At 33.2% G+C, this 14,890-nt stretch overlaps 1 protein-coding gene across 7 annotated transcripts in view; it reads right to left on the bottom strand.

The window, feature by feature from the left end:
* Nucleotides 1-14,890, bottom strand: part of C2CD6 (C2 calcium dependent domain containing 6) — a 118,738-nt gene that overhangs the window by 27,111 nt on the left and 76,737 nt on the right. For 5 of the 7 annotated variants that reach the window (XM_074299030.1, XM_074299028.1, XM_074299032.1 and 2 more), the window contains 3 exons: nucleotides 7,039-7,153; nucleotides 5,345-5,417; nucleotides 289-335 (listed from right to left, as the gene is read on the bottom strand). In XM_074299030.1, coding sequence (XP_074155131.1) covers nucleotides 289-335; nucleotides 5,345-5,417; nucleotides 7,039-7,153 — 235 coding nt within the window. The remainder of the gene's footprint in view (nucleotides 1-288; nucleotides 336-5,344; nucleotides 5,418-7,038; nucleotides 7,154-14,890) is intronic. The other 2 variants (XM_074299029.1, XM_074299031.1) reach the window with 1 other exon arrangement.

Here is a 14,890-nt window from a genome sequence, read left to right as displayed (position 1 = left end):
TGGCTTATCTTGAGAATCCCACCTTGGAATCTATTGGGCATATAAATTATTCCTCTTTTTTCTACCATTTGAAAATGCAAGTCTTACTCTAAACTGTTTTAGGACACTATTGTAACACATTTAATTACATAGATGTTTTCACTAAAAACATCAAAGTATTCACTGCATAAAAGATTGGTGACACCTTTTTTGATATTTACCCCTTTCCATCCATACACATTTTATTCTTTTGGTTTTTTGTTTTTTTGAAAAATAGAATTGACTTTTATTAGGGCATGTATCCTTTACCTCAGATGAAAGAGGTTCAGCTTCCTGCTTTTTAAATAATGAATCTGCTAAGAAAAAAAGAGAAATATTTTATTCTATAATTGTCAATAATACAGATTACAAACATGCTGAAAACATATTTAAAATCTCTTATCACAAAGTGTATGATCTATAGTGACCCTGGCTTCCTTGCTGTTCCTCATATCTTCATATCCTCATAACTTCATCTCCCACTGTCAGGCATTTTCACTATCACCTCCTCCTCTCTGCCTCCTGGCTTCTCATATATATCTCATCTATAAGATAATTGTTCATAAGAAAACTTTCCAAGTTCCCCTTATGTTAAATATCTATATTTTAACCTCTATATATCTTATTTGTACATCACTTGCATTTAGTGAAAAGATTGAGAGACTGTTTTCTGCTTTTTTTTTTGTATAATCAAAACTTAAGAGCAGTGCTGGAAACACAACAGATACTTAGTAGATTATTGATTTTACATGATTTATTGTTTTTTGATCCTGCCAGTTGAAAGTAAGACAGTTGAGCTAGCAGATGGAACTAGGAAAAAAATCAATTCAACTCAGAGATGGCCATGATATATTATCATTTATTAACTACTTTTTTTTATAACATGGGATATAAAACAACTGCTCTAATAGAACACCAAAAGAGCCCAAAAACTCTCTCAGTCAACAGACATTTGATCTTTTTAATAAGAGAAGAAGCATGGCAATCAACAATACAGCAATGAAATTAACTTTTTAAAATGTTCTCTTTTTAAACTTGAGTACAGAATGGCAGAAAGATCAGTGAAAACCAAGGGCAATATCCCAGCAAACTACTCAACTAGAAAAAAAATTTAACTAATAGAAGTCAAAGTTTAGGGAGGAGAGGAAATAAAAACTTCAAATTAAAAAACTTAGAATGTTACAATTATAAAACTCCCAATTTTGGAATAAAAATGAATATTTTATCTCATCAAATTGTATAAAAATATTCCTCCAAATAGTGAAAATCAGGCTCAGATTCACAATTCAGAATACACAGTAAAGAAAAATATAGTATTGAGTTTACTCAAATATACCTTTGTTAAGTTTCAATATTATGACAATATGGTAATGACTTACAAGATGTCAAGAAAGATAACACGTGTGCAAGAGAGTTAGTTGGAATTTCACAAGATTTTTCTCCAAAAAATAAGAAAAGAATAAAATAAGGTAAAATATGACATAAAAAATTAAGTAACAAGAATAAAAGTATCAGTATCCCAACAAAGAAAACATTATTTTGAAAAACAAGAGACAGACTTTAAAAAATGGATACAACTTTGAGTAATTCAGAGGGAAAGGGCTATCCTTAAAGCTGCTTTAACTTTGAAAACTGTTAAGAAGATAAAAACTTTTAAAGATAGAAGGATCTGGCAAAGATCTCAGAAACTATTTAGTGTATAACCAAAGGGATATCCAAGAAGTGGAATTAACAAGTTTTATTTTTTTTTACTTTTTTCTGAAATCAAACCTAAATTTGTCTCTTTGAAAATTCAACTCATTATTCTTGGTTCTGCCCTTCGGGAGCAAACAGAATAAATCTAATACTTACTCTTACATGCTAATCCTTCAAATATTTGAAAATAGTCCTTTCTGAGTCTTCTCACCAGGTTCTACATACTCAGTTCCTTCGATCTAAATTCAACTAAACTTAAGTCTCTGCATCATACACAGATATCTCTCTTCTGCAAGCTCTCCAATTTATCTAGATTCTAGATATCTAGATCTAGATCTAGAACTGAACACAATACTCTAGAAGGGGTCTGTGAGGGGTCACCTCACGGCATTTGGGGGTAGGGGAGGCAGGGAGCAACTATATCAAACTCTTTAATTATGATGATCTTTGAAATCCACTAAAACTCTCAGATATTTATCAAACAAATTGCTATGTGCCTGATGTGTCTACTATATAATTTGCCTCTTCTTTTCTTATATTTTTCTGCAAATATATGTTCTAAAAATACATACATGTTCTCATAAAGATTTTACAGAGATAAAGATGAGACAAAAGAGTATTAATGTTTCTCAAGTGTCTTTTTTGGGTAATAATATCATCTATTATTTTCATCCATGGTTTTAGTGTTTTGGTTTCTGAGATTTCTTGAAAAGCAATTTTATTTATCTTTAAAATTGTGTTGCCTTTATTTAAGTGCTGACTTATGTTTTAAAGGGTCATTTTTCCTTATCACTCCACTGATATGCAGTTGGAAAATTGTCTTTTTTTGACATTAACAAATACCAAATTAACTCCACAGGACAAAACAAAAAGAGCATTGTTTATGAAACTGTATAACCTCTATTGTTTAAAAAATTTATTTTCTTTTAAAGTAGTTTTCAAAACTGTCTTGCTTAGCTGTTTTGTTTTTCTTTCCTTCTGTACTTATCTTTACATTTAAAAAAAAAAGACAATTGCCTCAATGATACTCTTTTCTTGCTCTTTTTTTACATCACTATCTCTATTTTTTCTCACCATCCTACCCACTCTCACTGAGGGAAAAAGAAAAACAAAGTCCTTATAACAAATATACATAGTCAATCAAAATTAATTCCTATATTATGTCTAATGTATGTCTAATTTTGCATCTTGAATCCATTATTTATCAGGAGGTAAATAGCATGGTTCATTTTCAATTGTTGTTGCTACATAATGATAACTATTTTCAAGTCTTTCAAAGTTGTTTTTCTTTATAATGTTGTTATATAAATCTTTTTTATATGTAGTTCAGCTCACTTTTATTTTGTATCAGTTCATATGCCTTCCCAGAGTTCTCTGAAAAATTTTAACAATACAACAATTATATGTGTGTGTATGTATATCATAATTTATTTGGGCATTGCTTAACTGAATGGACATCCCCTTATTTTTCAAATTTTTGCTACTACAAAAAGAACTATTATGAATTATTCTCTACCCAGGGATTTTTTTTTAAAAACTTTAAGTACAGGCCTAGTAATCAAATGATATGCATAGTTTGGTGACTTTTAGGATATAGGTCTAAATTACTTTCCAGAATAGTTGGGCCAATACATAGCTTCATTGCCATCAATGAAGAAAATAGATCATGATACATTATCATGTTTGAATTACATCATTTTCACATCTGCTTCATATCTACTTTTGTTGAGTATTAGGGTCACAATTCATGGATATGAGAGGATCATTAAAAGATTAAAATAACTGCCAATTCCTAACAAATTTACTGCAATAATGTCCACTATGATAAGTGACACAATTATTTCCCATTCATCCAACCTCCAAAATGCATCTGTTCTTTGCTTTCTAATCATGACTCCTCATTTTACTCCTGCACTATTTTAATAGGTCTTTAATAAAAGATCATCTTTTTATCCTCTCTAGTCAATATTTGCATAGCTACTATATTAATCTATTAAGATACATAAGTCTCATTAGATGACTCTTCCACTCACAATTCTTTATCGGTTTCCTATTGCCTGCTTCAACAATAACAACTAAACTCTTTTACTTGGTTTTTTAGACTTTCCCCATTCTGGAATCAATTTCCCTTTGCAGCCTTATTTCATAGTATTTATCGTTATGATCCAAACTGGACAATTTTCAATCTTCCCCAGCAGCAAAAGAGAAAAAAATTTTAACAGAAAAATGGGGCAGAACTTATACTTATACTTTTTACAGGATGTATGTTATGCAAGGAAAACATTTTCTATATTTCTTTTTGTATTAATATCCTTTCTCTTCTTCAAGACCAAGTTCAGGTATCATATCCTTTATATAGCTTAGACTGATATCTCTATATAGTGATTGTTCTCTCTCCTGATTTTCATAGCATAACTTCTGTATTTCTCCTCTGTTTTATATTTTATAATGCTCATCTGGATACATGTCATATCACTCCAATTAAATTAAAAGCTCCTTAAGGCCAAAAACTATGTAATATTTAAAATTGTTGTATCCCATCATCCTCAGAATCTGGCACAGTATAGCAGGCATTTTAAAAATATCTATTGAGCTTTTTGTTCAAGTAAAATATTAAATTTACTAAATTATTCTAGATGCCTGAAAGGAATATTTATATTAATATATATTCATTTCTATATCTATAATTTCCTTTTTAGGTAATTTTAAATTTCAAACTTTAAAATTTCCATTGATCTGCAATCTCATTGACATATATGTATTCCTTCTGTGAGTACAGATCACATACTATCCTTTCCTCCCTACCTTGTCCAGGTTTCTTTACAGCAGAAATAGCCAACATTTTAGAAGGCTTCTTAAATATATTTTTACACTGGTACAAGTTCAGTACTCAGGCTATCCATATTATATTTTGTAAAGGGCTAGAACTGAGCAATGCACTTGGATAATGAAGCACGTGAGATTAATTGCCAATTGGACAGTTCCCTATTAACTTGTTTGAAGGTTGACCCTACCCAGCTGTTCTGTGCTGACTTGATTGGTGGGACAAAGAGGGGGAAGTGACGTGTGTGGGAGGAGTAGGAGGAGGAAGAGGAATTGAGACACCCACGCTGAGTCAGTCTCTCCTGGAGTTTGAGGGAGGAAGGTGTGTGTGAGATTGCTAGGCCTTGACTGTAAAAGATCAAGAATAAAGACGTTTAGTGATCCTGATTCCGGCTGATTTCTGGGAAGACAGAGTTCTAGCAATATTTATTATGCTTGCCACATAACTGGCACATCTTTTCCAATCATACTTCACATACACACACACACACACACACACACACACACACATTCAAGAACAAGACCTATAAAACATACAATTCTTTATGGCCTAGAGTTCAAATTTCTAAATTTATTTCTTGTCCCTTGAAAGCATTTTTCAATAGAGCTTATGGTCTAAAACTCATTCATAGTAGTATTTTCTTTGTAATTTTACAAATAAGAAGGGGTTCTTTATGAAACTAGAACAGTCTCCTAACTTAAACATGAAAATCTAATTAAAGAAAGCATTAGTTTTCTTTTTATGAGACATCTCTTTATATAACCTATATTACTAATACATTGTAAAGAATCAAATGAGTTTTTAGACCTGGTGTTTGAAATACATTTTCTGGGAGTGGATTCTCATCCATTTCTTGTAGGTCATCTTTCTCTTCAGTATCCTAGAAGCAAAGAAAGGCAAACATATTAGAGAAAATGGGAAATGTATATATGTACACACACACACACACACACACATATATATATATATATATACATATATATATATGTTAGTTATTATTATTGTGAACAGAAATTAGAGGACAGACAGATGGCTTAAAGGCATGAGAAGATGATATGGAAATTGGGAGGTAAGTGGATACCATTTATTCCCTCTCTCATCTTTACACCTCTTTTTTTGTAGAGACTAGGTCCCATGCCTACAATGTACTTCCTACCCACTTCCCATCTCACAAAATCCCTAATTTCTTTCAAAATTTGTCTCAAATGACACTTCCAATAGAAAATCTATCTTGATCTCCCAACTTTTAGTGACTATCTTTCATAAATAACTTTGCATTCACTTTTTATCCATTTTATATTTACCTTTTTATTTGCATTATTTCCTCTCTCTTTAAGACAAGAACCATTTTATTTTTATTACTGGGTCTCTAGCATCCAGTATATAGTGTTTACTTAAAAAGGCAACCAGAATGTCAAGTTCAATCCCACTTCAAATATTTACTAGCTATGTAACTCTGGACAAGTAACAACATTTCTGAGTCTGTTTCCTCACCTCTTATGATGAGATAATAATAGCACATATACTTACAGCATTGTTGTGAGGACCAAATAAGATAATATATTTGAAATACTTTGCAAGCTTTATTATCATTATTATTTCTTGAATTACACTGAATATTGTTTTCTCCAAAAAAAGGTTTCCCTTTCTCCTCTTTTTGACATTTACTTATTACACCACTGTGCCAGTTGTAAGCAGCTAACTCAGGGAGCTAGCATCACTGAAGACCAGCTTAAAGAGCCAGGAAAATAATAATAGAATATTAAGACAGTCTTCAGATGTAGATTAGCTTTGGTAGAACTCTGCATAAATGGATTTTTAAAGATGTGGGTAAATGAAGTAGTAAAATCTTTCCACATTTTTTTCTAACAGTAAGCCAAATGGCTCACCAATTCTAATGAGCATAGATCTTGTATTTCTTGTCACTGATTCATTAGGCACACACTATCCTAGATCTATATACCTTGGATTTCATAATGGCCCACGATTTAGTATAACTGTTTGAGGGTCATCAAATATTATCAAGGCATAAGTCATCACCTTTCCACCATTCCAATGCCTAAGGAATGGGACTGGGAATCTTTTACTAACTTAAGAATCATAGGATGAAATCTTCTCTTATTACTACACTAGATACACATAAATCCAATGACAAAAAAAGGATGTTTAACATTTAACAATATAAATACCAAGGAAAGGAATCAAATAATAAAAACAATCTCTAAACCTGTTCAGAAATGGGCACAATCTTGTATACCTCCCCCAGAATGGGATTTTAGATTAAAAAAAAAAAAAAAAAGCCAAGTTCTAGTATCCTTTCAGAAGTTTCTCAATGCAGATCGTCCAGGTTGTACATTTTTAGCCTTGAATATCAATAAGCCATTTATCGAATACTAAATTATTCAAAATGTAAAAAACAGAAAAAAACATGATTATAAAAATATAAAAATCATGTTAAATTATAATCTGAAACAGTAAACCAATATATCCCTTTTAGTTACCTTGGGATCAGGAGATTCTTTTGTTTCTGTTTTCATGCGAAGAATTTGATCTAAATATTTAGATTTTTCTTCCCATGTTTTCAAATTTCTGTATTCTTTCTTCATTCTGTCAAGCCTAGTGAAAGGAATTAGTTGATTATATATTTAATATATTGGTAAAGGCATTCATATAAGGGATTCTAATTAGATACATAAGTTATGCTGGTTATAAAAAGGGAAAATTTATTATTTTTGTAGGATTGTAGGGTTCTCAAAGACAGTTTAGGTTAAATGAAATGGAATAAAGCAGGTTATGTAAGGACATCACAGGAGTCTATGAAAGTTAGTGGGAAGGGTATGAACCCTGAATGACTATACCTTATTTATGCAACATGGCTCAAACTTCAAGAAGAATTTTAATTTCTTGGCCTTACAATGAAGATCTTGTATCTTTCCCACAAATGGACAGAATTTGACCGTGTACGCTCCTAGACTTTTGGCATCTTGTTAGTACTAGGAAAGCCTGATATTTCTACTATAATTTTACATTTTTACAAACTGAGAAATGTTACAGATTAAGGGAGGTCTTTATACTAGTTTAGAGAACTGGCAATCGTAAATCCTCCAGATTCCCTAGTCACACTAATTTAGGATATATAGAAGTTGTAAGAAATCCTACATCTCAACCAAATCAATTTAGAGACGTTTATATCTCTATCCTTAAACACAACACACAACTGATCAACTAGTCCTACAAAGTCTAATAAGATTTTTATGTCAACACTGCTTTGCTAAGATGTTCTGATCTTGTACACTGTGGATCCCCCCTTGTTGCCTATGGAATGGGGCTGGGAATCTTTCACTAAGTGAGGAATCATAGGATGGACACAAATTTTAAACCCTATTTAAGCACTCCCTTTTGAATAACCAGGGAACACAGGTTGCACATTGTCTTCATTTTGCTTTCTTTAATCTGAATCACTTTATAGAAATCTTTATTTTGCGCTTTTCATATTTGCTAATTTTTTGTACAAAACCCCCTCTAATACATCAAGATGATGCAATTTGGCAATTCTCAATTATAGTCATAAAGCTAAAAAGAGCCCAAAGATTACCTACTTTTAATTTTTCATACTGACTTATTTCTTGATTTTTTTATTACAAATAAAGCTCTTATGAGTATTTTCAAAGATGTTTCTTCTTTGAATAAACATGCTAATGAAATATCTTAGACATTTGCCAAAATCCTATGACCAGATTTTATAATCCCTAATTTTGTTACCAAATTATTTTCCAAAAAGTAATCAAGCACACTCATTTCCCTACAAGTTTCTCAAAATTGAATTTTATGTTTTTAAATTAAAATTAGTTTAAACCAAACTATCCAGAGATATAATTATGGAGACATTGTGGATTGAAGCATACTATTTTCACTTTTTTTTTGTTTTGTTTTTTTCTTTCTCATGGTTTTCCCTTTTTGTTCTGATTTTTCTTTCACAACATGACTAGTATGGAAATATATTTAAAATGATTTCTATATAGATTGCTTCCTGTCTTGGGAAGAGGGAAAGAGGGAAAGAAGGAAGAAAAAAAATTAGTACTAAAAATCTTACAAAAATGAATTTTGAAAATTATTTTTATATGTAATTGGAAAAATATTAACAGTATTAATTCTTCAAAATGCCAATTGCATGAGATTCTTTTCACTGATGAAAACTAATTATTCAATGTCCCCATGCTTTCATAGATGGATGAATGAAATTGGTAAGAGGTAGAAGAGTTCTTTTTTTCCTACTCTTTTTTTTTCCAGCTTTGAGAAAGATTACTTATCATTTAGGTTTTTTAAAAGGAAAAACGCTCTGAGAAGCTGACATTATCCATGAAATTAGTATATCAAGTTCCTATGTGCCCAGCTTGTTACACCAGACTTTGGGAATTTTCCTTGCAGTGAGAGTTGAAACTTTTTCTCTCTTGATTAAGCTGCATCATTACACTCAAAGCTTATCCACTCTGTATTGTCTGGGTGAATTCCCTAAAAAGTACTTTCTCTTATTTCTGTTCTGCCATCTACTTGGATAAATGGATTTGTCGTGTACATTCATTATGGAAATAGCATTTGTTGGGAAGGGAGTCAAGCCTTGGATATATAGCTTGGGTTCCTCCTTATTCCCTAATAACAATTAGGAGTGTGGCTTGAACCTAAAATTTACTTCCCCTTGACAATTTAAATGTGTAGATTTAATTCTAGTTCAGTATTCCCTCTCTATGAAGAGACACCCCAATTTCCTGCTTCCTTTCTTGGAAAGAATCATTATTTCAAGTGTCTGTCCCAAAGATTATATGCTGATGTTTCAGTTTAATGGACTGTCCATCTAACATATCATATTCTAAATAGCAGACATTTACAGTTTTTCCTATATATATTGTAACTTTTTTTAATGGTTTGGAATCTTACTAAAGAGACTGCAGCATTATTTGCCTTACTTAAATCAACATAATACCTTCTGTAAATAAGAATATATGGAAGACCTAATCATTTCTTCTGCTTGAGGAATTTCTCTATTTGAACTTTGTACAAGATTTTGTATCCTCCATCAGAGTGGCTCACATTCTAATGACCATATTTCCCTGGCTTACATCTTAGTGCTATAAGAAACTGATTTCTGATCTCAACATTGTTGCTTTCTCCCTCCTAAGTAAATTGTTGTAATTCATCCTTCATTTTTGAAGAGGACCAGTTAACATCACATGATAATATTTTAACTTGTGTGTGAATTAGATTTAAGTGAAAAAGACTTGCACCAAGTTAAGCTACCATTCTTTCAAAGACATCAAAGTCCAGTGGTAAGACAAAAATCAGGACCACTGGTAATGACTCAGGATGTTTTCTTAAATTATGTATAAACTGAGAGGAGAAGCAACAACTCAACTGAACTCTTCCAACATTCCCCTCTAAACAAATTTAATACCTCAAATCAAATAAAATTTTTTTGGCATGGAGGAGAGATAATAAGTAAGAGTAAGACATTTTTTCAGCCCAAACCAACTTAGATGGCAGGACGGGTCTACAATACTGGGCTGGAGGCCAGTCTGTATAGCATCTTGAAACCCATATGGCAACATCAGGAGCAAACCTTGGAGGTGGCTGTGACAGTGACTGAAGCAGCTTTGAGAACTCTCAGGCCATAGAAGTAAAAAGGGTTTAGAACAATCAAAACAACTGGTCAGAAAGAGATTATAAGAGACCCTTTACTGGCATCAGGTACAGAACCCTGTTGTACTCCCCAAGCATAATTCTGGGTTGTAATTCCATAACAAAGAGAAGAGTTAAGTACTTGTAGTCACAGGGAAACAGGATTCCTGGTTCCAACACAGAGAAGAGTGCTTGCAGTCTCTCACAAGGGATCAAGGGATCTAGTCATAGTTCCAGGGCCAAGACAAGTGCCCACACTTGCAGCTACAGTGCCTTGCATACTTGCAGAGCCATAGGCCTGGAGAGCAGTGACCACATCTCTCTTGGGATAATACCATCTTAGAAGCACTGAAAACTAAGAGGCCTCCAGAACTAGCTCTAAAAATAGAAGCACACAAAAAAGCTGAAGCTTGGAACAATGACCCCCCTCCCTCTCCTTATCCTGGGAGTAGAGCCCAACTTTAACATCAAGTAAAATGTAAAGAAATAGGCTGGAAAAATGAAAACAACAACAACAATAATGATCATAAAAACTACTATGATGACAAGAAAGATAAAGACAATCGCAGAAGAAAATTGCATCACAATAATTACAAACAAAATTCTAAAGAAAAAATGTGAATAGAATACAAACCCAACAAAAATTCTTGGAAGAGCTTAAAAAGGTTTTAAAAAATCAAATACCAGAGGTGGAAGGAAAAATGGGAAAAGAAATTAAAGTGGTACAAGACAATTATGAAAAGGGAATCAATAGCCTTGTAAAAGAAGCAGAAAAAAATACTGAATAAAATAACACCTTAAAATATGTATAGATTAAAATGGACAGCATAAACATAATGTAGTTGATGTAGACACCAGATGATGGTGGACAACAAGGTTCGGTTATTGAAGAATTCACAATGGCCATTTTTTTTTTTTTTTTTTTGGTAAAAGATTCATTTAGGGGAATAGGTTACAGACAAAAATGAAGGGATACAATAGACACCAGGGATGGTGAATATTAAATAGACTGAAAAGGCACATGAAAGACAAGTTTCTCAGTGGAATTTACAATTACCCAGTAGAAAGGGAGTACCCCATGAGGTTGAGGCATGCTGTTACCTGACAGGCTAAATCCTGAATGGGACCTTGCATACTAAAGGAATGAGTTAGCTGTAGGGAGGAGCAGCGGGGTTGGGAAGCATAGTGAATTAGGCAAGATACCATGTGGAATGTGGGAAAAGGAGAAAGACACCATGAGGCAGACTGACCCAAAGGAGGGCAGCAGACATGGTATGGCCCATAAGTAGATTTTACAGGGAAAATTTATCCCCAGGGACATGAGAGAGAAATCATAAGGAAATCAGTTAAGATTAAATTGTTTATATTCCTACATGGGAAAATGATAATTATAACTCCTAAGAACTTCTCATTATTAGGGCAGTGCTTCCTCTTCTCCCTTCTCCCCCCCCCCCACTCCCTTCTCCTGACAATTCTTTTATTTCATGTAGTTTTCATTTATGATTTCTTAAAATATAATTCTGGAAAATCAGGTTAAAGCCCATTTGGATTCAAATGGAGCAACCTATATTTTTAAATCCAAATCACTCTGGTTCTCATTGATTGGCCAATAATAGATCTCAGCAAAAGCCTTGCTTGCTCACTGTTTGGGGTTGTCATGACTAAGATGAGTATAAATAGCAAATTCTATTCTGATCAGAAACTCTGAGTCTCTCAAGACTGATTCTTTTGAGAAGGCAAAATAGGCCATCTTCTGTCTCATTCTTACTTCACCTTTAATCACTAAATAGGTCTTGCCACAGACAAACTGAAACCTGTAAAAGATCTTAGCTTAAGAAGACCAAGATTCCCCATTGCATCTGGGGCTATTGTTACTCCTCCTGACCTATTTTTTTCTCATTGTACTTTGATGATTCTAGAGGAGTATATAAAGTTGATGACTTTATACAGTCGTGGCTCATTTAAATTCAATTTACTTGCAGGTCAAGACATCAGCCTCCTGATGTCATTGGTCCTCTTTGAGAACAAAGAACAAAGTAACATTAGCTCACAATCTCCCACTAAAATGCTTCCTCTTAATGGTCAGTTCTTTAGCAAAAACATTTACTTAAACAGCATAGCAGGGAGAGTAGTTACAAACCAACTCCCCCAAAATACAAAGAATCTTAGGAGAAGAGTGGGTGTGATCAGTGGAAAGGAAGGAGTGAGGCCTGTGCAGAAGAGACATATGTGGTCAAGGTGACTCACAATGAGAGGATGGTAGGTCACCTATGACATCCCAACAGAGCTTGGTGGTGATGGACTAACCACTCTGCTCTTCATCAGGCTCAGTGGCACCTGCCTTTGTATGGGCCTGTTTGCAGACTACTTGGCTGCCTCCTAGTTGCGTCTAGGCTGACTGGCCTTAGGCTCTTTCTAATGACCATTTTTTCTGAATAGGTTTGCTGAATTTGCTGAATGCCTTGAATTTGCTCTCAGATAAATAACTGAAGTATTACACATTCAGCCACTGGTTTGGCTAAATGGCACTGAAGTCTCTTTATGCTGAAATACTTCCAATTTTCTTCCATCCAGGGTAACAAACCCCTAGCTTAAGATCAGTGTCCCTCAGTTTACCTCTGGGTAGAATATAGAAGTATTGCCTCAATTGCTCAACAATTCTCCCAGGTTCCAAAGCTCTTTACCTCAACAAATTACTCTATTCTTAAGGATTTAAGAGGATTGGTTTAATTTTGTTCAGTTCTACTTCTTAATTCTTTGGAAATCTTTGTAGATGAAGGCTAGAGCCAGCAGGAAATGTCTGTATTTTGCATATGAAAATCATTTTCTATACATTTCATGTCTCCCTCCTTTGATCCTGAATACATTGTTTTTGCGGAAGTTCCTAACGATCCCTGACCGTTCATATATCCCCTATAAACTGCTAGGAATCTCAGCTGTGACCACAGTTTCTAACTGCCCCTGTTCTGTCAGAGCTAGCTCCAAGGATACTTCTGCAACCCCTCCCTTCTTGTGGTCAGCTACTCTGATAACTCCACAACTTGAGGTATAGTCTGTTGGTTAGAAGAGGCCTTAATCACTTGGTTTTTTGTTTGTTTGTTTTTTCTGGGAAAGTGATACCACCTTTCAATAAATAACTTGTGAATTGCCGTTTCACTAAATCCTTTAGCCACTCCCCTTCTGTTTATAACTCCCCTCGTGGAATTTCCTTTTTTGAGTAAGATAGTGTATTGTTCCAAATTGCAATTTTTTGACCTTGAATAAATGCCTTACTTATTACATTAGTGACTAATTTTTATTCAAGTTTAACATAATAAGCATCAGAAGTAGGATCTAAAGGAGGACATCTGTGGACAGCCCCCTGAGTCAGTTTTATGAGTTTGGTATCAAAAGGAACTCATTTATGTCTATCTAGGGCCCAGGACCCAGATTGCCTTTGGTAAGCCCCTCTCAGATCTCTAGAACTTCCACTTTTATTGAGTTTCCTGAGAATAATCAAAATTGATAGCAATGGATTCTGAGATTTTAGAACTCTTGATTTGAACTAAATTACCATGTGCTGTTAAATGTGATAGTTGGGGTAGATTAAACCTAACATCAAAATACTACTTTTAAAATCTTTTGTCAGTAGATTGGCTGAAAATAGTGGACTCCATAATATGAAATGCTTGAAATAAATAGCCATTGCATAAAACATAATCCTAAATAATCAAAATTATAAATTGATATTTTGCATTTGTATTCTACACTTGAATTTATTCTGATTTTAAATGAAATGCATCTCTCCTGATAAGATGTGATAAATATAAAATAAATATAATTTATAATAAATTTAATATAGTATTTTACATTAAGACAAATTAAAAAGATAAATGAATCTGAAAATTGGTTAACTGAGATGATCTTAAGCCAAGTTACCTCAGTTTACCAATCTGTAATATGAGTAAAGATCAATCTCATATTGATCTGATAATTCATTGTATTAAGACTATTGGGTAATTTTTTGATTAGTATTCTTTTAAATTAATTTTAGGTTACATATGTACATTCATTTTTACATATTTCCATGTTAGTCATGTTGGGAGAGAAAAATCAAAAAATAGGGGAAAACGAAGAAAAAAAAATGTGAAAATAGTATGCACTGATTCACGTTCAGTTTCCATAGTTCCCTCTCTGAATGCAGATGACATTTTCTATCCAAAGTTTATAGAAATGGCCTTGGATCACTCATTGACTTGCTAAGAAAAACCATTTTATCATAAGTGATCAGCACATAATCTTCTTGTTGTTGAGTACAATGTTTTCCTGTTCTGCTTGTTTCACTCAGCATCAATTCATGCAAATCTTTGTAGGCTTTTCTAAAATTAGCCTGTTCATCTGATCAGTGTTCTTTTGGGTTATGGATTTAATTGTTTAAAAAGATATAAAAGTAAAATATTTGAACCTTCATTTAGAAATTATATGTATATAAATTATACACATATATGCATACACACAAACATGCATGTGTGTAAAACAAAGATTTCTGCTTGAGGAAAAGGGACTATGCCTTGTCAGGAACTAACCTTGTTCTTCTTGTTCATTTGTTTCAATTGCACCTAACTATTTGTGACATTGTTTGGATTTTCTTGTAGAAGATACTGGAGTGGTTTGCAATATTCCTTTCCAGCTCATTTTACA

This window comes from Sminthopsis crassicaudata, chromosome 3, assembly GCF_048593235.1.
Source record: "Sminthopsis crassicaudata isolate SCR6 chromosome 3, ASM4859323v1, whole genome shotgun sequence".
NCBI classification, from domain to species: Eukaryota; Metazoa; Chordata; class Mammalia; order Dasyuromorphia; family Dasyuridae; genus Sminthopsis; species Sminthopsis crassicaudata.
This window is presented reverse-complemented; position numbering and strand designations above follow the sequence as displayed.